A 25,589-nucleotide genomic window follows, 5' to 3' on the forward strand; every position below is an offset into this window, starting at 1 on the left:
GGGACAAATGAAAATGTTTGAAGTTTGCAAAGTTTTATTTTGGATTTTATTTCCTATGGAGGCAAACATTTGGAAATGTAAACTGTTACTCAAAAAAAAAAAAAAAAAAAAAAAAAGGAGGGTAGGAAAGCTAGTCACTTAAATGAAAATAGGACATTTCTGTTACTGTGAAGCATGAGAATATCAAGTTTTTTGACTTCACACTCTTATTCAGGATGGGAAAAAGAAAGAAGCAGTTTTCCATGCAATTATAGTGTGCAACCTTCCAGGGAGAAGATGATTTTATTTTTTTTTCTCTTAGCCGTTCCTTCAATTTGCCTTCCTGAGCTCTTTTCCTGGCGGAGGTATATTTGCGTGAGTGTGTGTCTGTGATGCTCTTGTTTTTGTTTTAGCTTCGAAGCAACCCTCTGTCTGTGCTGTGGAGCTCAGTCACATGGTGTGTGACTTCTTAAAGCAGAGCACTGCCTGGGCTTCTAGCATGTCCCTAAAGCTGCGTATTATGGTGGTCTGTGTCACCTTCTGACTGATCTTGTTTTCTGTCAAAGGAAATTAAAATTGTCTGTGGCTTCTGCTGAAGCTTTGGCCTCCGTTTCAAATGTTGACTATGAAAATGTCATTATTGTAACCTTCAGCAAGACATTTAGCTACATTTCCTTATTAACCTTGCAACAACAGGTTTTCACCTAATTCTGCTTTAACTTGTGTGCAAGGATGGTTATTTGCATCTTTGAGTTCAGTTTCCTTTCTTGCTTTTCAGTGAACTCAATGTATACTTTTAAAATCAGTTTATTTACCACAGCATAGGGAGGATACAGGAAGCACACCATACTTTGAAAATAAAATCATGATAATAAAAAAGTCATGAGTTCATAATACATTTTTACAGTATAGTAGCTTGGGCAAATGGAGCTTGAAACTTTGTTGCTTACAAAGTCTTCAGGTATTTTTTCTGAAAGCTTTGAATACCTCAAAAATGAACCTTTAAGGTTTTGCAAGAAGTTTTTTGCAAGGTAAGTGTAAGAAAAGAGGCTTGTCATGTGCATGTATAATTTCCTACAGGTTGTAGAAACAGAGAGAGAAATTTTAAACATGTCCTTTTTCTTTTGGCTTTAGGAAGGATTTTGGAAGCTTGCCAATTTGTGTTAAAGAACAGCCTGCTCAAATAACGTTGTTGTCTGCTATACAAGCACGCATTTCATCTTCATCTGGATGGTCCAAATCTAGAAACAGATTAACTTTCTCCCTGCAGCTGGTATTCATATCTGATAGTAAATAAGTACTCTACGTTGCATCCTGTGCTAATGTTTGTAAACTTAAAAGTTACCTTATTCTGTAAAAGGAGTTCCTTACTGATGCTTGAGAAATGAAAAATGTCCGTTCTCAAACTGTGATATTTCATGTAGGAAAGGAGGAGGAGGGGAAGCGTTGCTTCCTTGGGTGTCTCAGGTCACATACAAAAAGAAAGAAAATCTAAGCCTAAATAAATAATGGAGAATGAAGTAGAATTTTCATACTTTTCTTTATGAAGACTTTGAGAAAGTATGAGTCACACTATTAAACCTACTATGAACCTACTATTTTAAGAGATGTTCTTCTCTAACATAGTCTTGACATTTTTACAGGCCATTGGTAGTCTCAAGCCCTTCGTTTTTGTAGGTAAGTATATGGTATGTTTGGATCAGAACATTAACATCCATTTGTGGTAGTTCTTCACATTTAGTCACTATATCAACCCATAAGAATTTAACAGCTACATAGTGATATTTCCTATGACAGCAGATGTTTTTGGACTTTTACAGATCATGAGCCAAGTTGAGGGACAACAGAAGAATCTTGTACAAGCCATTGAAGCTCTCCCAAGTTCTGGGCCTCTTTCTGCCTTGGATCAGGACTTGCTGCTTTTAAAAGCTACCTCTGCTGCCACCCTGAGCTGCCTTGGAGAATGCCTGACTCTGTTACAGCAAAGCATGCATCAAGTGGGCCAGCACCATAACAGGACAATCTCATCAGGTGAGCACAAGCTCTCTTTGGTATTATTTAATGTGCTTTAGGATTTTTTATGATGATATTGAAGCAGGCAAAATGAACCATCCTCAGAGAGACAAGTTGAAGTGAGGAGTTTTTAGGCTTCTACAGCCTGAAATATCATAATTTTTTTCTTGGTCTAAAAAAAGTTGCGAAATCTGTTGTCCTAGTTTGGCTGGGATAGAGTTAATTCTCTTTTCAGTAGCTGGTGCAGTGCTGTGTTTTGGATTTAGTATGAGAATAGTGTTGATAACACACTGATGTTTTTAGTTGTTCCTAGGTAGTTTGTACCAAGTCAAGGACTTTTCCGTTTCTTGGGTCCTGCCAGCAAGAGGGCTGGAGTGGCACAAGAAATTGGGAGGGGACACATCCAGGACAGCTAACCTGAACTAGCCAAAGGGATATTCCATACTATAGAACATCATGCAGAGTGTAAAAACTAGGGGAGTTGGCCAGGGCCTTGGAATTTGCTGCTCAGTGTCTGCCTGGGCATCAGTCAGTGGGCGGTGAGCAATTATATTCTGCATCACTGGGTGTTTTTTTTCCTTTTGGATTTTATTCCTCTCTCCTTCTCTTTCCTTTTCATTACAGTTGTTATTATTATATTTCTTTTTTTAAAATTATATTAATTAAATTGTCTGAACCCATGAGTTTTGCCTTTTTCCCAATTCTCTTCCCCATCGCACCAAGGGAGGTGGTGGGGAGTGAGTGGCTGTGTGGTGCTTAGTTGCAGGCTGGCATTAAACTGCGACATCTATTAAAATCAGAAGAGAGGAGGAAAAGAGGGGGTGTCCAAAATCTTGTCAGAGAAATCAGGTTTAGAAGACAGCAAGACAAAAAAAAGGGAGGCATGGAGAACAGGTAGATAAGCTTGTATTAATGATAGTGCAGAACTGCTTGGTGGTTTTATTCTGCCCACCCCTCCAAGACTGAAATCACAATACAAATTTGTTTGATAAAAATACATCTAACATTATACAATGCTACAGTGAAAATCGTATTTCTAGTTTTCTACATGGAAGTATGCTGCTGAGGCAGATTTATTCCAGTCTGGTTTTCTTTAAATCTGGAATGAGTTCTTCATGCTGCTATTTAAGAAAGAGAAAAGAAAAAAAAAAATGAAATCTGTGGCAAATTTTTATAAGCCTAAAATGTCAAACAGTGTGATTCTGCACTGAGCTGTGCAGGCATGAACCTCTCGGTCCCCACGTAGCTCAGCTGTTTCAGTTCACCTAGTTCTAGATCTCTGTCTTTATTGTCTGAAGTTGGACCTTTAGCCTTCTGAAAGGGTGGTCAGTTTTTTTCTGTACACAAACTGCACTGCCTAGTCTAGAGCAGGAGCAGGACTTGATACAAAAAGAGCGGCAGCAGCAGAATTCTGGATATGGGGTGGCTTTTTAAGTTTTCTTCAGGTGCTTCAACAGCATCCCCCCCACCTGTCCTTACAGTACGTGTACTCCAGGGCAGGATATGCCCTCAGGGTTGCTGAGACAGCTAGGTAGGAAGCCTTCTGAAGAATTCCCATTGTGGGGAGAATAGAAACATGAAAGGGTCAGCTGAGAAGTAGGTAAATGACAGTAAGAGGGTTCTTGGAAAAAATGAGTGTAAAAACTTTGACACCTATACTATGGTATATCATCATGCCTTTCCTGCTTCCTGATTCTGGTATATTTCTTAAAGGAACAGAAATGATTTTTTTTCTTATGTTCTGTATCCTGTTTTCTTGTAGAAAATAAAAAAAAACCACCAACCAACCAACTTGTGGATATCTGTAATGTATTGCATTTAATACATTGCATTTAATTTATTTCTTTGATATAATTTCATTTCAAAGGAGGGAATGGTTTGGAGGAAGGATGAAAAGCATCCTTTAAAGAAAAGTCACCTTCTAGTTTCAAAGTCCCTGAAGGTTGTTTTTCATGTCCATGTGATCCAAGTGAAGTGCCAGAGATAGATGAGTTGTACATATCCTTGAATCTGTGTCCAAATAATTTTGTTAAATCACTGTCTGTGTTTTGACTTGATAATGATTTCTGAGAATCTGCACAAGAACAGAGAAAAGCGAGCATAACATTAGTAATTGTGGAAAGGGAATCCCATATTTTTTGGAAAAGAGTGGAAAGCCACAACTATAATATTCTTAATAAAATTTAGTAAGTATTTTTGTTTGTTCCTCCTAAGACTTTAAACTTGTACAAGAATCTTTCAAGGAATCAAAATTCTGGTTCACACCAGCATCTTTGGTGTAACTGAGAGAACCTGAATGCAAACAGTTAACTCTTCAGTGTGCTTATTCTTCGGTATGTCATTTAAAAGAAAGAAAAAGAAAAAAGAAGGGAACTAAACGCTGCTAAAATACTTAGTCCCTTCTCCCTGACTGAAAGAGTCTGTGAAACGTTTTCCCCAGGCCTTGTTACACAACACAGTTGCCTGAAAGAACCTGGCCTACAAATCTTGATTACTGATTTTCCTACGCACTTAATCTTACGCAGGCGTACTTTGAAAGACTTAACATTTCTGCTGAGTCGGTAGAGTTTGAGTCATCAAAGCTGCATAAACTCATACCTAATCAGACCAATGCCTTTAAGTAATCCCCTAGAAAACTAATTCTGAGAGATGATAAATCTCATTTCGATTCTGTGTCCTCCAGGTGAATTTGTTTAATTTCATATCCAGAAGGTGCAACCAAAAGATGACCTTAATGAATGCCTGTTGATACTGTCAGGTGAAAATTACTCTTGTTAGCTTAAAAGCTGTATGTTCCTCTGTAGTAGATGTTTTAAACAGACTTACATACCTTTATTGTTTTAAACAGAAACAAAATGTCTCCCTTCCTTTGATGTAATATTTTTATTGCTTTGTTTTCCAGTAATGTGAGTAGGAAGAAAGCAGCGTGGCATTCAGTTTAGTGGAATCTTACCAGGAATCTAGGATTGTGTAGGGTCTTGACTTTAAATATTTTTATGGTACACTTTGTCATGGGAGTAGTTCAAGAATGACAGGATTTATTTTTTTTCATTTTCATGTTTCTCATGAGTTGTCAGTCTTAGACCTCAAGCCTACAAGCAGACATGAAGATTAAATTGAAGTCTTCAATCTTGTCTTGAAGAATAGTCAATACATGTTTTATTTCCACTCTGAAGATTCGAGAAAGGGCTCTTGTGATTTTTTTTTTTTTTTAGTGCTTGATTTTAGAAGCGTGTTAACAAGAACAGTCGGTAACACAAAATCCTGTCTGTGTTTCTACTTTTGAGTCAAAATAACGTCAAATTCATTTCCACCTGTCATTACTAAGGGTATGTGCATTGATCACTGGCTAAATTCTTCATACATTGAAAAATATGCTGGAGAAGGATGATATTAGCTGAAAGTGATGGTTACATACACTGTGAGTTGAGGATGAGGGACTGCATCTATACAGGCTTTCTTGGGTTTGGGAATTTTGCTCGTTTTGTAGGAGGGAGAAAGATGTCAAGGATTTTCTTGTTGGCCAAGAATGTCACCACTTAAGTACATGTAGAGTATTTGATAATCAGAGTTAAGTGCCTTGTGACAAGCTTGAGATCATTTAGCATGCAGACATGAAAAAAGGTGCCTTTTAAAATAAAAATTTGGAGAAGAAACTTTTGTCTTCACTTCAACCTTTTAAAACTTTTAGTGTTATTTTTTCTACCTGTGTAGTCTTTGGCACAAGAGTGTCTCTAGAACCTATTGACTGCTATGGTTAACATCCCTCCCTCTCAAACTGTGAACAGAGCAAACTTGAATGTTTGTTTTAAAGTAGCTTTACCAGCTTATGTTGTTTTAACTCTGTTTTTTTTTATTTTAGTGTTTTGGCAGACAGAATGCTGTCTTGTAGTAGCAGCCTGCACAGATGAATCCATTATTTTAGTCTGTGTTTCATATTAGCTGCTCATTTACTGAATAAAGCACTCCCTGACGGAGTTCTCTCCTATATTTTTCTGTTTCTCACTTGGCTACTTTTCCAAAGTGTAAAATAGAATGTTTCTCTTTTTTTTGATGACTTTTAAAAATAAAAAACCAAACCCCTCCTCACTGTGGATTTTGTGATGATCATTTGAATGTGTAAATGCTTCTCATTTTGTCTCCTGTAACAGCAAGTGGATTGAAGGTGATCTGGAGCTGGGGTGGGGGCGGGGAATGTACTTGAACTTGGTTTTAGAAGATTCTCTGTTTCCTTCTTTTTGGAGAAGATAAATGGACAAGAAAAAAATCTAAATGCTTTCAGTTTGGTGACAAATGGGATTCTCCTGCAGCTGAGATGGCAGGAGAGGAAAATGAGCAGAGGACTCCTCTTTCTTGCTTAGCACTCCTCCCACCCCCCAGTCCTTGTGGGCAGGGAAGGGTGAGGAAAGAAATGAGGAGAACAAATTCTTTGTTACTGGTGTAATTCATGAAATCTGGCATGGTCAGTCGTGTCTTTCTTAAATGCATCATTGCTAGACTTGCTTCTGTCAAGAATGACCAAAACAATTTGCTGTTCTATCTAAATGCTAATACATTATTCCTCGTATGTTCTTCTTTGGAAGGTAGCCTTATTTTCTAGTCCCTGCACAGCATTAGTAAATACAACATTGTCTTTCTAATCTGAAAAGCAGATACGCAGCTGCCGCTTGCTGTTGCTGGTTCAGGCTGCTGTAAGATTCAGCAGAGACACAAAACAGTCACATCCATCCCTGGCAGGGGAAAGAATCCAGGTCTAATCTTCATCTTTCCTCGAGGCCCACCGTTGCATTGAGGGGATATTTGCTAGAGTATAGTTACACTATACTGTAAGAGTTTTATCAATAGATGTTGGCTTATAGCTGTGCCAGGAAAAAGCGCAAGTGGGTTTTTTTTAGATTGCAAACCAAGACCAGAGGACTTAAAAATAGAAAGGTTTTTGTTATAGAATTGAGGTAGGTGTTTAGCATATTTCATGCATCAGTTACGTTTTTACTCTTTAAGGTGCCTTCCAACCCAAACCGTTCTATGATTTTGTGATAGGATTCTGTGATTATCATGCAAAAACATAGTTTGAAGTACATCAGGTACCTAGAAAATGGGAACCAACAAAATAAAATCACCAACACTGCTTAACTGAAGAAATCTCCTGTAAACCTTTTCTTTGGGGAGAATTTCCCTCCCTCCTGCTGTGTGAAAGGGAAACACATTTCTCCTGAGGGTATCTGTGTGGGGTACAGTGTACTGTGCCCTCTGAAATAGATGGGGTTTTGTGCACTAGAGCGTTGCTGTAGGGAAAGGAGAGTAGGTTGTGTCTGGATGCTGTACTTTCATGCAGAAGCATTCTCCTGTGCCTTGGTGTGTTTGTCTGCTGCGTGTTCATCGCAGGGGAAATCGCTGTTGCGAGGAAGCAGGGAAAACAGCTCATTTTTGGGTATTTTCTATAAGAACTCTCTTTTTTTGTGTGTACATGTGCACTGAACTTCAGAGGAATTGGGCTTGGGTTTTCACTCTTGGAACCACAGATCTAACACTGTGCAGGTAGAAGAGATCTGGCTGATTTTACTAGTTGTGTATTTGGTATGACTATTCTAATTTTTGCATAGTTTACTGCAGAAACAGGTGTTTTATTTTAATTAGTATAGTGCTTTGCATAGTATTAAAGCAAATAGTAAAGTAGCTGTGTAGCTGTGAATGCTTTTATATCATTTGTGACTGCCTTTCTGGAGAAATTCTTTAGAATTATGAAATGTATTAAAATAAGAATTGTATACCCTTCTGTCAGCTGCCTATGGCTGTGACTGAGAACAGAGCAAAAATCTGGCTTAAGAAAACAGTGACAGCAGTTTCTTCCTGTTATTATCCAACTCTGAGGATGAACTTTTCTTTTTCATAGTATGTTTAATTTGTACATATTTTTTTCCTTCTTCTTGAAGTCTTTAAAAGAACAGGAATTGAAATAGTGATAGAAAATTGAGTGCCATAAAGTGGCAAAGATGGTGACTCCATTAGAGTGGATCAGGCTATTTACAAATGGCAGCTTAGTCTGCAGAGAGTAAATTCCAATAAAATTATTTGATCTGATACAGGATAGAGAACGACTTCTGTACTATTTTGTGATGAGTAATTTCTTGCTACTGCAGATGAGAATGTTTTGGATGCACAGCTAGTAATGTGAGTGAAGCTCCTAGCTACGTTGTTGTGTCCTTTTACCTTCTATATAGAGATTGTATTCTGATCTTAAGTGATTTTAAGATTTCCTGATGAATTCTCTCTTCATACTTCGCTTTTGCCTGAAAAGTAGGCTGCTATATTAGGTATATGGCAACTCCCTTGGAATGATACGAAAATGCTGACATCTCAGAGTAAGATTTATAGATTAAAGATCATCAGAGGTTCCCTGATGGCACTTTGAAACTAGGCATGGAATTTTTGTAACTTGTTCAGAGAGCTGACTTTTTATTTATTTAGGTTTCTGTAGCGTATGACTAGTGTATGACTAGTGTCTTTTATTGCGTATGTCTCATCTGTAAAGTAGCCAAGTTCCAGGCAGACAGAATTTAACAAAACAATTTTTCTCATATGCAGAGGTGTTGGGGAAATAGATGTGGTTTATCCTTTCGACCTTAACTCTAGGCATCCTGTTGGTGTTGGCTAGGTCATAATGTGTTAAGATCTGTTTGGAAATCGATGAAGCTGACAAGTTTTGTAGTTTTGTGAGAGTAGCATTGCCCTTGGGATGGGTAGAAAAATGTGCTTGCCTAGTTCCAACAGTTTCTATTTCTGTAAGAGAGTCTCTAATATGTGTGGAGAAAGATGAAGTAAATAGTCTTTTTACAGTGTGTTTGTATTGAATGGGAAAACAGAATAGCGTTTTTAAAAATGTGTAAGTGATGGTGAAGTAAATGCTCATGCTTAAAAATTTCTCCTGAAGCGAGGTATTTATTCAGGTAGGAGTTTTTTCTTGTGCTTACTTACAGAACTTAGGTTTTTTAAAAATTAATTTAAAAAAAAGTGTTTACAATGATGGCCAAACAGATTGTGTGTGCAGAGAGAAAATGGATAACCCAAGGAAATGATTGGATGACTTATTTTCAAAGATTGGCATAAAGAGAAGTCAGTTCAAAATTTTACCTTTTTTTTTCAGGACCTATGTAACAGGAAAATAGCAGCAAAAATCCAGTATTCAGCTGTTTTGACAAGGAGATATAGAAAAATGGATTGTTACTACAAAGTAACAAAGAGCAAGAAGCACAGGCATGCTCCATAAAACGCAGTGTGACTATTCAAAAATGAAAACAAGTTCATTTTAACTTCTTGCTTCACACACCACCCCACCACCCCCTCCACCCCCCCAATTAACATCAAAAAGTAAAAAAAAAATAATGTTTTACAGACGTGTGAATTCTGTCAAACTAACATTTTTATTTGAAATTTTACAATTTAATTTTATTGTTCATGCTGATGGCATCCTTCCTTCCTCCCATGCAGCAAGAATCCATTTTGGATCTGCCAAAACAATCTTCAGGTTATCTTCTGAATCAGAGCTTGTTTTGAGGGATCTGGGATTATTCTTTTTTCCTAGCAGCAGATTGCTCAAGACCTGAAGAGCAAGCAAAGACATACTATGACTACAGTCACTGTGCTGTTTATTCCTTGCCATGTATACCAAGATCATGTGTTGATTTAACTCACATCTTTGGAATGGGGGCAGGTGTTAACTTCCTCATGTGTAGGTCTAATATGTAGAGCCCAATCCAAGAAAATGACCTTTGGTTTGATACTTGCATTTACTCTCGTATGATTCACATAACTCTACTGGGACTTGTAACATCTACAGGCATAGTCCTCAGAGTCGTTGAAACCCCAAAAGCTTTGCAATACGTGGTCTGACAGCAGAGCCACAGTGTTGTTCTTCCTTTGGCAATGGGAAATCTGAGGAGTTGTGTGCAGTAGACATTAAAAAAAAAAAAAAGCTGGATTTTTTTCACTGTTTGAAAAATTCAGATATTTGAAAATAATGTTATACTTAGCTACAAAATCACACTAAGCAAGTAGAATGAAGATTTGTCATGTCATCATAACTTCCATTTTATGGAAAAGAAAATGTTTCCATTTTATGGAAAATACAAAAAGTCTCGTTTTAGCTGAATGTTCTATAATTATTTTCTCTTCAGAATTTGGTAAGAGGTCAGCTATAGGATTTGTGGCCCATTTTTAAATATGTGTCAGTATAATAAATAGTACACAGCATGACTTCAGCAGATCAAACTGTTTGCTTTAATTAGGAGGCAACCTCTGGTAACTCCTGGTGGTATGGAGAGGAGAAATTGCATGTTCTTTAATGTACTTTGTGTTGATTTGGGTCATCTTAAAAGTTGTCAGTAATGAGAAAAGGTGATCCTCCCCGTGCCACTAATTGTATTTTCATATATAAATTATGGTAAAGACTGAAGAGCTGCAATTTTCTTATCTGTATCTCTGCATTTTATAGTAATGTGTAATTAATAGTTGAAATTTAAGTGCAATGCTTAGGGCTACTGATTTGATTGTTGATACTGTGATTTGGAGCAGTAAGGGAGGAACAACTGTGTGGTCGCCTTAGCTGATTGTTCTGTCTGTCTTGGCATTCTTAAATACTGGCCCATCCTGGAAATAGGTACCCCAGAAATAAGGTTTGTTCTGATGTCTAGTTCTGTTTGATTCATGTTTAATGTGTATCTTTCTAATGAGACCTCTTCTAAACTGTGGCCCTGGGACCAGTAAAGCATTTTAGCACTTAATCTAGAAAGAGCTTTTAATAGTACAGACAGAAATAAAATACAGCTGCTAAGCTTAAAACTCTGATTTCAGACAGAAGAAATGGAAGGTTTACTTGTATAACTTTGTAATTATGAAAACAGTGGACAGGGAATACTTGCTCAATTACCAAGATGTGCCAGATTATATAGTATTTATGTTTAATTCTGTCTGGTGGTAGGACTAACATTTAAAAAACTTCCTTCATTGACTTTCTTTTTTTAAAAATATTATCACAGATAAATTGACATAGAAGATGCTGAGTATTTTTGTTACTAGAGTAAGGCTGTGCATGGAAGCAGAGAAGAAATAGCAGTTCATTTATATTAGTAGAATGATGAGATGAACAGAAGAAATCTGTAATCTGTTTCTTGTAAGTTGACACCAATTTTCTGCTTCAGAAGGTATCCTGGGATGGCCTGGACCCAAGTCACACTCTGCAGAGCAACTGAAAAATGGTGCCCTCAGCTCCCTATCATCTGCTAGTGCCAACATTACATGGGCAATAGTACCATCTGCAGCCCAGGACGGACAGGCACTACAACCAAATACAGAGGTAAGCGTACTATGTCTCTATAGACCATTTCTGTTGTATCTGAGACTTGACATTGGCTAGATGAAAACCATGTACAGTGGTGGATCCTTTCATCAATTACTTTTTTCTTTATAGTATCCCCTTTGTTTGAAATCAGTTGTGAAAATGCTAAGTTTCATGCAAAAGTGCACGCTAAAAGCTAGAAAAATACATCGATGATATTGTTGTGTGCTTCTGCTTCTGTGAGGTACTTTGGACAGTGGACTACGGCAAGGGTACAGTCTCTTTTCTAGTCATAAGACTGTCAGTACATATTTCTGTCTTCTGGTGACAGAAAATGCTATTTGTTTTTTATACTGGTTTGAGACAGACAGGAGGCACTAGGACCACATTTGCTTGCTGCTTCCTCCGTCCATGTCGCTCTTTGCTCTTTGGGTGTCTCTTGAGTGTAGCTGATTATTCTTTGAGTTGAAAAACCATATTGTTTTCTGACCCCTTTTTCTGTTAAGTGATTATGGGCAGAACTTGTCCACATCTTCCTGCGCCAGCCTGTTGATTTGTGCTTTTGTGGCATTTACTTGGTAAAGGGCAGTTCTGAAGCATCGACTCTTTGAGGAGGCTCACAGCTGCGTGTCAGGCATCTCAGGCACTGAAAGTCTCTCACCATGCCAAACTTCTCCAGATTCTACCGTCTTCTTCGGTTACCTGTGCTGCCCATCAGGAAAACACTTCACTCTGAGACCCCACAGATTGTAGGGCACCGAGAGCACGTGAGACTTGGCGAACTGGGAAGAAGTTTATGAGAGCTGAAGAAACCCTTTTCTACTAGTGAATGCTTTTTGGCAACTGGAATGGCTTAAATTTAATCATACCGCCTTTAACAAAATGTGTAATGGCTGGGGATATCAATAAAGCTGTTTGTTTTTCCAGTTCTTTTGTAGTATCATGAATTGAATATAGTTAAAAAAAACCCAAGGTTAAACCAGATTTTTTTTTTAATATTATGTGTTATTTAGGTCCTCTTCAGATCTGTCCTTAGAAAGGAATTTTATATTCTGTTTTGAACAGTGTTATTGTAAGACACCTAATGTCTATTAATCACAATGTTAAAATTACCAGTAATTACTTTTTATTAGGAAGTTGTGTAATTTCTTTTGCAGATAAGCCAACTGCAGTTCTTAGTGTGTTTTTAAGATGAGGCTGTCTATGAATATTTTTTTGGAAGTTTCTACTTTATTCACTGATACACTGCAGTTTCATTAGTTTTTCTAGATGTTTTTATTCTTGACCACCTGGTAAAGCCAAATAGGATGTGGAAGGATGGGCTTTGAAGCAAAAACATAAAGAGCAGCAGCTGACACAACTCATCTCAGGGTATCATTTTGCAGTCCAGTTTAGCCATTTATGATTTTTTAAAAATGACAGTTATTTTTTTTTAAGTCTGGTCTCCTCCACTGCACTTGCTGAGAGATACAGAGTTGCGCATGTAGCTTCAGGTACTGCTTTGCCTGTGGAACTTAGGATTTATTGAGAAGGGAGTACCCTTATAGAGGTGGATATAAACAAGGGAGCACAGCACTGTTTGTAGTACAGAATCCCCAGTGCTTTGTGGGCAGTCTTGCAATCAGCAGTCTGCGTTTGAAGGCCCTGGGGCACTAGCCCTTAAAAAAGAAGAAAGATGTGTGTGTGGGGAAAAGAAGAAATAAGATTTTTAAGTTATAAAAAGCTCAGCTGAATATAGCATTTTTGGCAGAAACAATAAGTGGGAGTTTGTGGATTGGTGGAGCAACAAGAAGCTGCTGGAGTCATGTGTGTAATTTTTGTTATGGTAGTGCAGTTTATTAAGCAGAAATTTGGTTTTGCCCTGAGAAAGTGGCCTGAATCAGGGTTCATTCCTGGAAGCTCTTTCCAGACCTGTGTCTTCCTTTTCACCGAGTCCTTGTGTGCTTCATGTTGTCCCAGACTGATACTGTTGGTTCTCAGTTTGAAGTGCTCTTTTAGACTTAGCTGATCAGTTTTTCAGTTTTGATCATTTTGGGTGAGATACCAGTGCCCCATTGGAAGGCTGAAGCACAAAACAGGAACTGTGGAAGAGGTGAACATTTGCATGTAACATAAGTTGGAGCTTTGTGTTTTCATATTTACCTTCAGATCAAGCAGGTTGTCATTACCCCGTTAAGAGGCTACACCTCTCATCTGCTGTCGTCAGGCCCTTGTCTGGGAGAGGAGGAGGCAAAGTTTTCCTTGAGTGCTGCAGGTTCTGCCCAGCTGTCAAAGCTGAACGAAGTGTTGAACAGGAAGGTGGAGTTTCTTGCTGTTGTGACTAGAGAAAGGAAGGTGAGAAAACAGGTTTTGAAGAAGAGAAAAATCTTTTGAGTAACATGGCATCCTTAGCAGGGTAACCTGGTAAGGTAATCCGGCCCAGGTAGTCACCCACAAGGTGATGTCTGACACCCCCCTAAGTTATCAAAGGTGTTTGACTTAACACACTTTAACAATTCTGTGTGCAGGATTTAAGCATATTTTAAAATATATTCTGGCCTGTTGTGTGTCTAAGGCAGGAGCCTGCATTTGGCACTGAGTAGTCAGTTCATTTTCAAAGGTATAAAAGCACTGAGTGTGGTCATTACTTAATATGTGTAATTATATATAAAAGCAACTGCAAATCATCACACTCCACTTGTTTTGTAGTCCAGATACATTGTTGTTAATAACTGTGATGGCATCAGCAGAGAAAGAGAAAATGCATCTAGACGTCATTGTTTGATACTTTTTTGACATTGAAGACCCTGATTTATTTTATTTATCTGGTAGTTTCTTTTAGATGTAGAAGAAAGGAGAAATTCGCAAGTGTCATTCAGATGAAGCTTATTTTTCTTAATGATTTTCTTTTAAAAAAAAAACAACCAACAACAAACTAGGCACTGGATGATCCTCATTTCTGAAGAGGTTGGTACTGTATTAATGGGGCTCAGCTTTCAAAATATACCTGCTGGAAGAAGTGACTCTTGTTAGAGAAGTTATGAGAAGAGAGGGCTGGTTCCTCTATCAGGGCTATTAGAACAAATTCTGTTTTCTTCTTTGACTGGGCCTAGATTTTTATTTTAAAAAATATGTATTTTTTATGACCTCTATCTCTTAGAAGCTATTCCCCAATGGACTTGGAGAGAGCTTTCTGGCTAATGCTCAGCGTAATATAGTAGATGTACTGACAGAAGAAATTGTGAATTGACCTGTAGTCTGAAATAGAAAGAGCCATTAAATTACTACCCTTAAGGAACAACCGAGTCAGCTGCTTGTATCACAGAATGTTGTTTATAGGGAAAAGATCATTTTAGGCAGGGGGATCAGTAGTGATTTTACAAGGAAAACAAAGATGTTATATTGGGGGTGTGTGTGTGACTGCTGAGGAATCTTTGCCATATATCAGGCTGCCAGTGGCAGCAGTGCCCTGGCAACATGACCAAGTGGCTGAATGTTCCATGATAGTTGTGTTAATTCTCAGCACAGCATGTAGACACTTAGCAGCAGTGCATTTAGCAATTTCATTAACACACCAATGACTTGCTCTCTGCTGTGTTTTTTTCTGTGTTTACGAAGAAGCCTGGATCTTTATAATTCTCCTTTGGAATAACAAAGTTCATCTGATGCAGTTTTCTTTGAATACTTAAGCATTCTTGAGGGATATAGTAAATTCTGGAATTGAGTTTCAATGCTGCAGATAACTAAAATAAACCCTTTATTTTTGGTTTGTCACACTGTCAGGGTTTCAGAAATACACAGTTTCTCCCCTGGTGAAATAATATAGCAGCAAAAGATTCTTTTCTTTAGATAATGTGTTGGTGTTTATTTTCTTCTGTTATTTAGGGTGTTTCTAACTTCCAAATGCAGGGTTATCATTTGAGATATTTCTTAAACTAGTTCAGAAAATACAAGATTTCCTGGCAGAGATTATTTTCTTGCCTATTCCTTGCCTATTGTCCTTTCTTGATGTTGTTGTTTCATCTTCCCAGATGAGTTTTCTTTAGGGGTTATCATATAGGATAGTGTGATTCACTGAAAGAAGTAATGTCCATCAGTGAAATGCTGATCAAACACTTTTGTGGGGTTGTGGTTGCGTTGTGTTTCTTTTTGTATAAGCCTCCAAGTTTAAGTTAGTTTCCTTTTTTGGATTTTTTTTCTCTGTCCACCTGAAACATCAGGTGGAAGCACGGGTAAGGCCTGAACTGAACAGAACTATTGTCCATCCTGATGTGAGTTGATATAAAATACTTTTGTGCATCCCCTAGTGAACCCCTTTGGACTATGTTATAATTTCAAGGTACTGTTTAGGGTTTTCCCCTTAAAACAGAACAGGATAAATCTGGTATGGAATATGCCAGAGTACACTCTTCAGGGCTGTGATGTCGTGTCCAGTCTGCAGTAAAGGGGACTCTGCTTCCTTTATTTATGGGTTTATAATTTTGAAAGTCTTTTCAAGAAATGGTGGAATTGATCAGTTTTAAAATACTGAGTCTTATAGTAAGTTCAGTTGTAATAAACTTGGTGCCAAAGTGGAATAAAGGTGTGAATCACTTTCCATGTGTGAGATACCGTTTCAGTTCAACTAATTGTCATTTTGGGTGTCAGAATTCCCCTTCTGAGATGATAAAATGTAACTGCAGGCTAAATGCTCTCCCTGACAGCCAAATAGGAATGGGAAACAGGCTGTTCCTATGTGGGACCTGAGAGGGAAGGAATAATTTTCTTTTGATCTGACAGTTTAGGTAAGAATTATTTCAAAAATTATGCTGTAGCTACATCTGTGATTTAGCTCTTTTAATGTGGGTTTTATGCCTTAAAATGCCATGCCAGCTCATTTCCATCCTGTGAATCTGGTATCTATGTAGTCTCTCTGCTTTCCTGTCCCGAACTTTCCCTTGCTTGTGTGTATGAGAAGCTGTACACATGCTCCATTTGAAGTGTCTTTTTAATAGGATTGAAGTTTTAGCTCTGTAGGATTGGGGCTTTAGCTCTGATTATCTAACTGCTAAACCAGGTCTTAATTGTGATAGTGATTGCGAGGGCAGTCAGGTCCGGCTTGTTAAAGATATTTCGATCCCCTAGATGATCTGAACCTTGATGTTTTCAACTGTAAGAAGGAACTGTGCTATTTACAGGAGGTGTTGAATTGTTTAGTTCTTAATTTTAAAACGTTTTGTGGTTTTGTCCAATCTCTTCAGGTGATAGTTGCTTTCAAGCTGAAGTTGTTTTCTATCTGTAAGTTAGTATACATCCTAATATGATGATACTTCATCATTTACAGAGGATGTAATAGATGTTAAAGCTATTACAGAATGTGTTAGAGATGCTAAGAAATAATTTTAAAAGTGCTCCTGCAATTTTAGAATCTAAGGTAGGTAGAAGAAATTCTTTCTAATTCAATATTACCTTTTCCTTATATATCTGTCAGACTTGCCCAGAACTGTGGATTGTTCCCGAGTGTAAATTGTTCGTAGTGTTCCCTAGTTCCTTTTTGGACTTGACATACATCTTGTGTAATTGACGTTGGGAGATCAGCTAAGCCGTGAACAGACTTGTGCTAGCCACAAGTGCAGTAATGAAAAGAGAACAGATCAGGGTGGGAGAGTAACATTTGCAGTATTACAGAGTCACTTTTCACTGTTTAGTACAGACATTACAGGATTTCTGGATGTTCTCTGCTTTTTGCCTTCTGCATGATTAAGTACTTTTTGGGCTGAAGAGCGCAGTAAATAGCCTGTAATGACTTGGATAGATAAATTAATCTGTAGGCAAGGATGGTACCAGTTAATCCATTCACTACCAGGCCATCTAAAAAATGAAATCTGCGATAATCAATTGAAGGTATATTTAAGGATAATCAAGGGAAGGTATATTTAAGGATTAAATGTACAATTACACTAAAAGTAGAATTAAGTGACCCTAAGCCTGCTACAGCAGCACTGACAATGACTATGTTAATCTAGCTAATTTTGGGTGGGTTTTTTTTTCTAGCTTTCTGGAGTAGTTACTGTCAACAAGCAATCACTAGTAAAACTGTTTATGCAAATAATTAATAAAAAATTTAGATCCAGCCAAAGCCATTGCATTTTAAGTCACTCTCACCTACAAAATGCATGTGTTCCAGCTGCTATCTACAGAATGTATTTCAGTAATACTTTACTTCAAATAAAAATATGAAGCTTTTAATACAAAATTTGCATCTAATTTAAATAAACATGAGACTCTGAATCCTGTGGCATTCCAGAATTACTAGTGAAATCCAGTGAAGAATAATTGTTGGAATATAAAGAACTCAAGTTCTCTTGCAATAAGGCTCAAAAATTGAGTTAAAATGGATCTGTTGCTTACTCTGTTCATTATAAAACCTGTGCCCTCTGCAAAGCAAACTCTGAAGCCAATGTTAATTTTATTTCAGGATTGTGTGCTAATTGATCTGTTGCATGCCCGTTGTTTGCTTTTTGCTGTCAGTTCTGTTTCTTAGTGTGCTTATATATGTGGATTTGGCAATACCGCCCATTAGTAAGCTCACCTATCTCATTAAGACTGTAACTTAGCTAGACTTTAAGTTGGGCTGAACTCTTCTACAATTAGTACTTGTCTCAGATTGGAATTACTTTATCTTGCTTAGTGAAGCATCAGCCAAACTGGCTTCGGCTGTTCCATCTAGTCTTGCTAGAAAAAACACTAGCGTTTTTTGCTTGTGGTGATAAATTCTAGTGATTCTTTCTTTGAAAAGCCTTGAGTGTGAAAACAGCTGAAAGTGTTTAATTGTAAAACTTTATGTAAAACATTATGGCATAGAGAGACTGGACAGTCATCTTCACAGTCTGGACCAAGTGGTTCATCAAGCTGAGAAGAAATCGTAAGAGGCTGTTCAAGTAGAGCATGCTACTGGCCTCCAGAAGTTAGCTTTATAAAAGATTACAATCTTCTAGGCTTAATTTGTTTCACATATACCAGGAGAACATTCAATATATGATTTATAATGATTTATTTTTATTTTGAAAGACTTGAGCCTGTCTTCTTTTTTTAATTATTATTTTTATTATTATTTTGAGTGTGTGTGTGTGTGGTAGCAATGAGAATGTGTATAGTGGATGGGACAGGAAATTCCAGGAAGAGTCAAGATGGTTAAATTAAGCATGTTGCCTTGAGGAAAGATTGTTGATACTGCTTGTATTAAGATGCCTTTACCATTTTTCTCCTCTTATAAATATGCTGGCATGTGATACTGCATAGAAGAAATAGTACTGCAAGAACTGGATTTACATATAGAATAGTATTGCAAGACCAGATGATTGTAAGGGTTAAGTTTGTAGTTGTCCATCGTTTTGTACCCTCTTTGTGTATGTGAATGGTACATTATTGACTAACGTGGTAGAATTTTTCTGCCATAAATTTGCTTAGGTAACGTAAAAAGCAACGTAAAGGAGAAAAAAAGAGAGAATTATAGCTGGCTGAACGACTTCATTTCTGTTACTTCCTAACTTTTCAGTTAGTGGGTTTTGCAAGGAGAATCATTACGGAACCACAGAGCACTCTGTTGGAAAGGGACCTCCAGAGGTCTTGCAGCTCAACACTGCTCAAAGCAGAGCTGATCAGGTCAGTTTGCTCAGGGTCGTGTCCAGTCAAGTCTTGAACAACAAGTGGAGGTCCCACAACCTCACTGCATAAACTGTTGCAGTTTCTCTAGGGATTTTAACAAAGGGAGCAAAGGTTCGTTTGAGTGTGATGCCTTCCTTATCAGTGTGCTGTAGTGTCTGGTGGGTGACTAAAATTACCTGCTGGGTCCCTTACCGAAAGTGTTTGTCCCTTCTTTCTGGGAGTGTGAGGCAAGTTGCTTGTAGTTCTTCATGTTTCTCCCAAACGACCTCATTCTAGAGAGGATCCCTTATAATACAGGGGGATGTCTAGAGATTATAGCCTTCTGCCATACCTTCCTCCACGTTAGTTTCCCTCACCAGTCTGCAGCTCAGTGCACTCTTTAGCTCCTCAAAAGTTACAAGCGTGTGACTTTCAGACCCCTCACAATCTCTGAAGTTGTGCCTGGCCAGTGATCAGAAGCTGTCCTGCCAGACTGTGTGGTTTCTAAGCTTGTAAATTCTGAGCAACGTATTTTGTGTAGTGTCAGATGCTGTATTTATAGCCACCTTGTTTCTGAAAATTTTGATTCTCAAAACAGAACTGAGTATCTTTCAGGAAATTGTTCTTCACTGATATCTGTATTGAATTAGGAATAGGTTTTGTTAAAATTGTTTATGATGTGATACTGTATTTCGTGTGAGTTTAGGTTAGCATAAAATATACTGTTGTGATTTATGCTAGCCTTCAAGGTTTTTTGCTTTAATTTAGGACAAGTCCATGGGGCTTTTTTCTGTGTGCATTTTTTTTTTTTTTTGTAGTCTCATGCTGCTGTTCCTTTCTGGTGATACCAGTGATGAAAAATATTTATTCCCAGTTCTCACTGAATTTATGCAATACTACAAAGTCCTCTTGTGTTTTAGGATTCAGATTAAACAGTGCTATACTTCAGTAGCCCTCATTTCATGAAAGATGCTCGCAAGATGTGTGGACTGGTGCTGGTACTTAATCATTTTTTCCTGTGGAGCCTGTGCTTAGGAATTAACTACTTTTCAGCTGACTTTCAGAACTGACTCCCTTAGGTTTATTAAAATCAAAATTTGCAGGAGGAGTTGTCTTATGAAGAAGCGATGAACATGTAGGGGAAATGTTGTCCAACAGATATTATTTGGTGTGTAACAGGATTAAAATGCTTTAGGTAACCCAAATGAGGATCCCATCCATTAAAATGATGTTGTCACTGATTGATTCATTATTTTTAAACATAATCACTTTCATGGTTTGTTTCTAGTAATTTTTTCTGAAGGCTCACACAGGCTGTAATGCAACATAAACACAGATGCCCTTTGTTTCATGTTACGTGCACTTTTCCCAGTTCTTTAAACAACAAAACAACCCTTTTTCTTCTTAAATCTCTTATGTTATGTGGTCCTCATCACTGCTATATTGTGTTTACCCCTAAATAATGGTCACAGGTCAGAATTAAACACATCTGCAGTTTAGGAAAAGGAAGCTTTCTGAGCTTGTTCTTTAAGGATGAAAAGACTTCTGTTCCCAGAGATACTGCTGCAAAACACTAACAAAAAAGCATTAGTGAAGCTCTCAGAATAGTGACTATCTGGATAATGTGCTTGTCTCCAGATGCCTGGCAGATTGGTTTTGTTGGGAAGAAGGTTGCAGACCTATTTGTCACCTATGAGACTGATTTTGTGATTATTTTCTTTGCTTGCATCACCTATATGTCAACCTGTCTATTTTTATGAAGTATTAGTATCAAGATGTGTTTCTACTTTGCTCGCTTGCTTCGCAGTGAAGGAAGGTTCTCCTAAAGAGAGCTAGGTATTACTTGGTTCAGTGAATGACACTATTAAGTGTTGTATCCAATTAATCTTGTGTGATAGACAGATTGCTCACATTGCCACACTTAGATCCTTGCACTTTCCCTAAATAGAGAGATTTTCTGAATGTGTTTAGCATGCTCAGTTAAAAAAATAAACCAAACCACAAAATGCATATAAATTATCCTTACAGGAAAAAAAAAAAGGTGTTTTAATCACTGATAGTGCAATTCAGAAGAATTTTATTTTCTCTGGAGACCTGAATTACCAAACACAAATAACAGATTTGCTAAGAAATTAATTTCTGGGCACTTTGTAAACGTTCTTTCCTGATGCAAGCTTTTTCTACCAAATATTCTGTGGTTTGATCTATCAGTATGGGATGGTATATCCAGGATTACATAAAAGCTTTGAACCCTCCTCTCTCACCCCCCAAACCCAGGTGCAGCAGTTACTTACCTATCCAGACAGATATGCCTGGATTATTTTTCTTGCTATATATAGTTTAAGGTAAGTAGAAAATTTGCCTATTATGCCAATCTTCCTTCATCCACTTGTATGAAGGAAAAACTCTCTTGCCGATTGGATCTGTTTGTAGACAACAGTAGCAAAGTGAGAAGAAAGTGATGTTTTTGCTTGCCATAGAATTGTTGTATCTAAGTTACAACGTGCTCACTTTTTAATTGTAAAATCCTTCTCATTTGGTTGTCATCGTCTGTTACTTGCTTTGATATTTTCAAAGTTACTTTCACTTGTAACAATGATAAACCAAAATTCATCTAAGCTATAATGTCTGAATGCTAGGAAGGGGTGGGGAGTGGGGGGGCATGTGTTGGGGTTTTGGGTTCCCCCTTGAGGTGGTAGACTTTTTACATATTAATACTGTGGTAAATTTTTTCCCAGCAATCAAAGCAAAAGCAACTGACAATGGCAGCAGAGGAGACAGCTCCTATGAAATACTCTGAGTAAATTATGACAGTCAACTGAGCTGAGCCACCTACTTTGCTACCTTTAAGAGACCTTTTTCAGGCTGAATTGAGATGTATGGACTATAATAAGTTTTGCTTTCTAAATTCTCCCATTTAAGCTCTTCTTTGGTTTTGAGCTCATTAAGTCTCTTTAAAAATATATATATATAAAATCAAACCTTGAACACTGGAGAGCCTTAAGTCACTGGAACTTTGGTATCCAGGTGCCCACATTACAATAGGTATATGGGATGTCAATGTGTTTGCAGTTTTATCTTTGATCGACTTTATTGGCAGTGATCAGTCACAGGGCTACCAGGAGCAAAGCATAAATAGGACTACAGTGAGATGGAGGCCAGCGCTCAAGCAATGACCTGAGTTCACTCTACGATTGCTTTTCCAATCCTCTCTTTTCTGTTCCTCTGTTCACATTCTGTGATGGTGTGGTGGTAAATACAGAGAAGAGTATTTTCTATTCTATTTAAACTGTTCTTGAAGAGTAAAGGTTATATAGAGATACAGGAGCTTGTTTGATATTAAAAAGTGTCGCCACCTTATAGTTCAGTTTAAAGTTGCTAATCTGTAAATGACAATGCATTTGGAAGTTAGAGGAGAAGTGCATGGATGATAATGATTTCAGTCTTTGCAGGGACTGTGAAGTAAATGTATTTGAGTTTTTATTTGTTCTGTTTCAAGATTGAAGTTGAAATGAACAGAAATTTGCTATATCCATTTCAGTTTTCCATATGGGAATTACTCCTCCTTTGACAGCTATATTGGGTTTGTGTGGCAAGGTTTTGGTAGCTGAGGGGGCTACAGGGGTGGCTTCTATGAGAAGATGCCAGAAGCTTCCCTTATGCCTAACAGAGCCAATGCCAGCTGGCTCCAAGACAGACCTGCTGCTGGCCAAGGTCAAGCCCATCAGCGATGGTGGTAGCACCTCTGAGATAATGTATTTAAGAGGGGAGAAAAAACACCTACAAAAACAGTAGCTGGAGAGAGGAGTGAGAATATGTGAGAGAGCGCTCTGCAGACACCAAGGGTGGTGCAGGAGGGACAGGAGGCTCCACATGCTGGAACAGATTCCCCTGCAGCCCGTGGTGAAGACCGTGGTGAGGCAGGCTGTCCCCCCTGCAGCCTGTGGAGGTTAATGGTGGAGCAAGTCTCCACCTGCAGCCCATGGAGGACCTCACACTGGAGCAGGTGGATGTGCCTGAAGGAGGCTGGGACTCTGTGGAGAGCCTGTGCTGGAGCAGGCTCCTGGCAGGACCTGTGGTCCCGTGGAGCAGGTTTGCTGGCAGGACTTGTGACCCTGCGGGGGACCCACGCTGGAGCAGTTATGAAGAACCGCAGCAGCCCATGGGAAGGACTCATGTTAGAGAAGTTTGTGGGGAACTGTTTCCTGTGGGAGCGGCAGAGACAGTGTGTGATGAGCTGACCGCAGCCCCCATTCCCCTGAGCCGCTAGAGCGGAGGAGGTAAGAGGTAGAGAAAATCAGGAGTAAAGTTGAGACTGGGAATAAGGAGGGGATGGGGGGACAGTGTTTTTAAGATTTGGTTTTATTTCTCATCCTACTCTGATTTGATTGGTAATAAATTAAACTAATTTTCCCAAGTCAGGTCTGTTTTACCCATGATGGTAATTGGTGAGTGATCTCTCCCTGTCCTTGTCTTGACCCGTGAGCCTTTTTTTTTTCCTTTCCCAGTCCAGCTGAGGAGGGGGAGTGATAGAGTGGCTTTCGTGGGCATTTGTCATCCAGCCAGGGTCAACCCACCACAACAGCATGCTAATATGCTAAACTGTATATAAAATAGCTTGATAAGTACAACTTACTGGACAAGCTATGTTTGAGATTCAAATCACTGTTAATGAGGGATGGGTGCAATAAGCTTGCATGTTTTTCTATCAGGTGTATGCTGGTAGTAAATGCAGTTAAATATTTTGAAGGTGTACATGCTGGAAGAAGAAAAGGCAAGTAACTCATGCAAGTTAGTGCAGTTCTGTTGATTCTGGTACAGTGACAAGCCCTGCAAGAAGCTAACAGCTTGTATATATTACTACTTTGGGGGTTTTCTTACTGTATCTATTTAACAAAGAGAATTCTAACTTTGGTATTGAGACTGGTGACAATCTTATGGGGCCAATTTGTCACATTAGTGTAAATGTGCTAAAGCTCTCTGACCTTACAGAGTTATATTTAATTTTACTCCCACAGAAAACCTGTTTGCAAGCTCTGAAGTTGCATAAGTGCAAGCGTAAATTATGCTTGCAAACCCATATCATTAATGAAGAGAATCTTAAGAGAATCTGAGAATCAAAATGAGAACTTTGACTTACGTGCACTAGTGGAATTAATTGTAATTAGATGACTCTACAATAAATATGGTAATCCTTGCCTAGTCTGAAAATGCTAATTCTGTTTAATGTTGCTTCTGAATGAGCCCTGCAAGTAATTTATTCCATCTTTCAACACAGAGATGTTTCATGCAGTGTTATTTTATTTTTTTTAGTATCTTTTGCCATTTTTTTGAATATGGAAAGACATAAGGACTACTGCCCTTGGAATTCTGTGATTTCTTTTTATCTGGATGTTTTAAATTCCTAAGATTCATCTTCTTGCTCCTGACTACAGTTTTTTCTGTACTGCATAAAAACTTTTTCATGCCTTAATGAAAATTCTTAGAATATTTTGGTGTAATTACATGAAGATTTGCCTTTAGAGTTCTCTGTGTGTCCTTGTCAGGATACATGTGGTCTCTGCTTAGAAGAGGTTGAGTTACATAACTTTAGCCTCAGTCTTTACTGGTGACATCAGCCTTCAGACCTCTGAGATCAGAGGGAAAGTCTGGAGGAAGACTTAACCCTTGGTGGAGCAGGAACAGGTTAGGCAGCACTTAAACTGCACAGACATAATTCCTTGGGGCCTGATGGGGTACACCTATGAGCACAGAGAGAGTTGGACAGTGTCATTGCAAGGCCAACATCTATTGTCTTTAAAGGGTCGTGGTGTTTGGGAGAGGTTCATGAAGACTAAAAGAAAGCAGATGTCACCTCTGTCTTCAAGAAGGGCAAGAAGGAACATCTGGGGACGTTCTGGTAACATCTGGGGAGCTGCAGGTTGGTCAGCCTCTCCTTGATCCGTAGGAAGGTGGTGGAGCAACTAACCCTGGAAAGCATTTCCAAACACATGAAGGACAAGAAGGTGATCAGGAGTAGTGAGCATGGATTTACAAAGGAGAAGTCATGCTTGACCAACGTGAGAGCCCTCTACAATTAAGTGACTAGCTTGGTGCACGTGGAGAGAGCAGGGGATGTTTGCTTTGACCTGGGTAGGGTTTTTGACCCTGGTTTCTGTAACATCCTCGTAGACAAGCTGACAGAGTATGGATTAGATAAGTGTGCGGTGAGGTGAATTAAGAACTGTCTGAATGGCCAGGCCCAGAGCATTGTGATAGGTGGTACGAAGTCCAGTTGGAGGCCAGTCACTAGTGGTGTACCACAGGGGTCAATACTGGAGCTGGTACTGTTCAGCATCTTCATTAATGACATGGGTGATGGGGCAGAGTGCACCCTTCAGCAAGTTTGTAGGTGGTAAAAAGGCTGGGAGGAATAGCTGATGAGCCAGAGGGTTGTGCTGCCATGGAGAGGGACCTTGACAGGCTGGACAGAGAGGAATCTCATCCAGTGCAACAGAGGGAGATGCAAAGTCGTGCATCTAGGGATATCTGAGGGTAAGCCCCTGCACCACTACAGGCTGGGGGCCAACTGGATGGAAGGTAGTTTTGCAGAGAAGACCTTGGGACCTTGGTGGACAACAAGCTGACCATGAGCTGGCAATGCACTCCTGTGGTAAAG

The 25,589-nt window shown here is 38.6% G+C and overlaps 1 protein-coding gene across 1 annotated transcript in view; it reads left to right on the plus strand.

Annotated features, from left to right (window-relative positions):
• Positions 1-25,589, plus strand: part of OSBPL10 (oxysterol binding protein like 10) — a 145,956-nt gene that overhangs the window by 90,189 nt on the left and 30,178 nt on the right. The window contains exons 5-6 of the mRNA XM_080387327.1: positions 1,800-2,010; positions 11,190-11,344. Coding sequence (XP_080243453.1) covers positions 1,800-2,010; positions 11,190-11,344 — 366 coding nt within the window. The remainder of the gene's footprint in view (positions 1-1,799; positions 2,011-11,189; positions 11,345-25,589) is intronic.

This window comes from Falco punctatus (genome assembly GCF_963210335.1).
Source record: "Falco punctatus genome assembly, chromosome: 4".
Lineage (NCBI taxonomy): Eukaryota > Metazoa > Chordata > Aves > Falconiformes > Falconidae > Falco > Falco punctatus.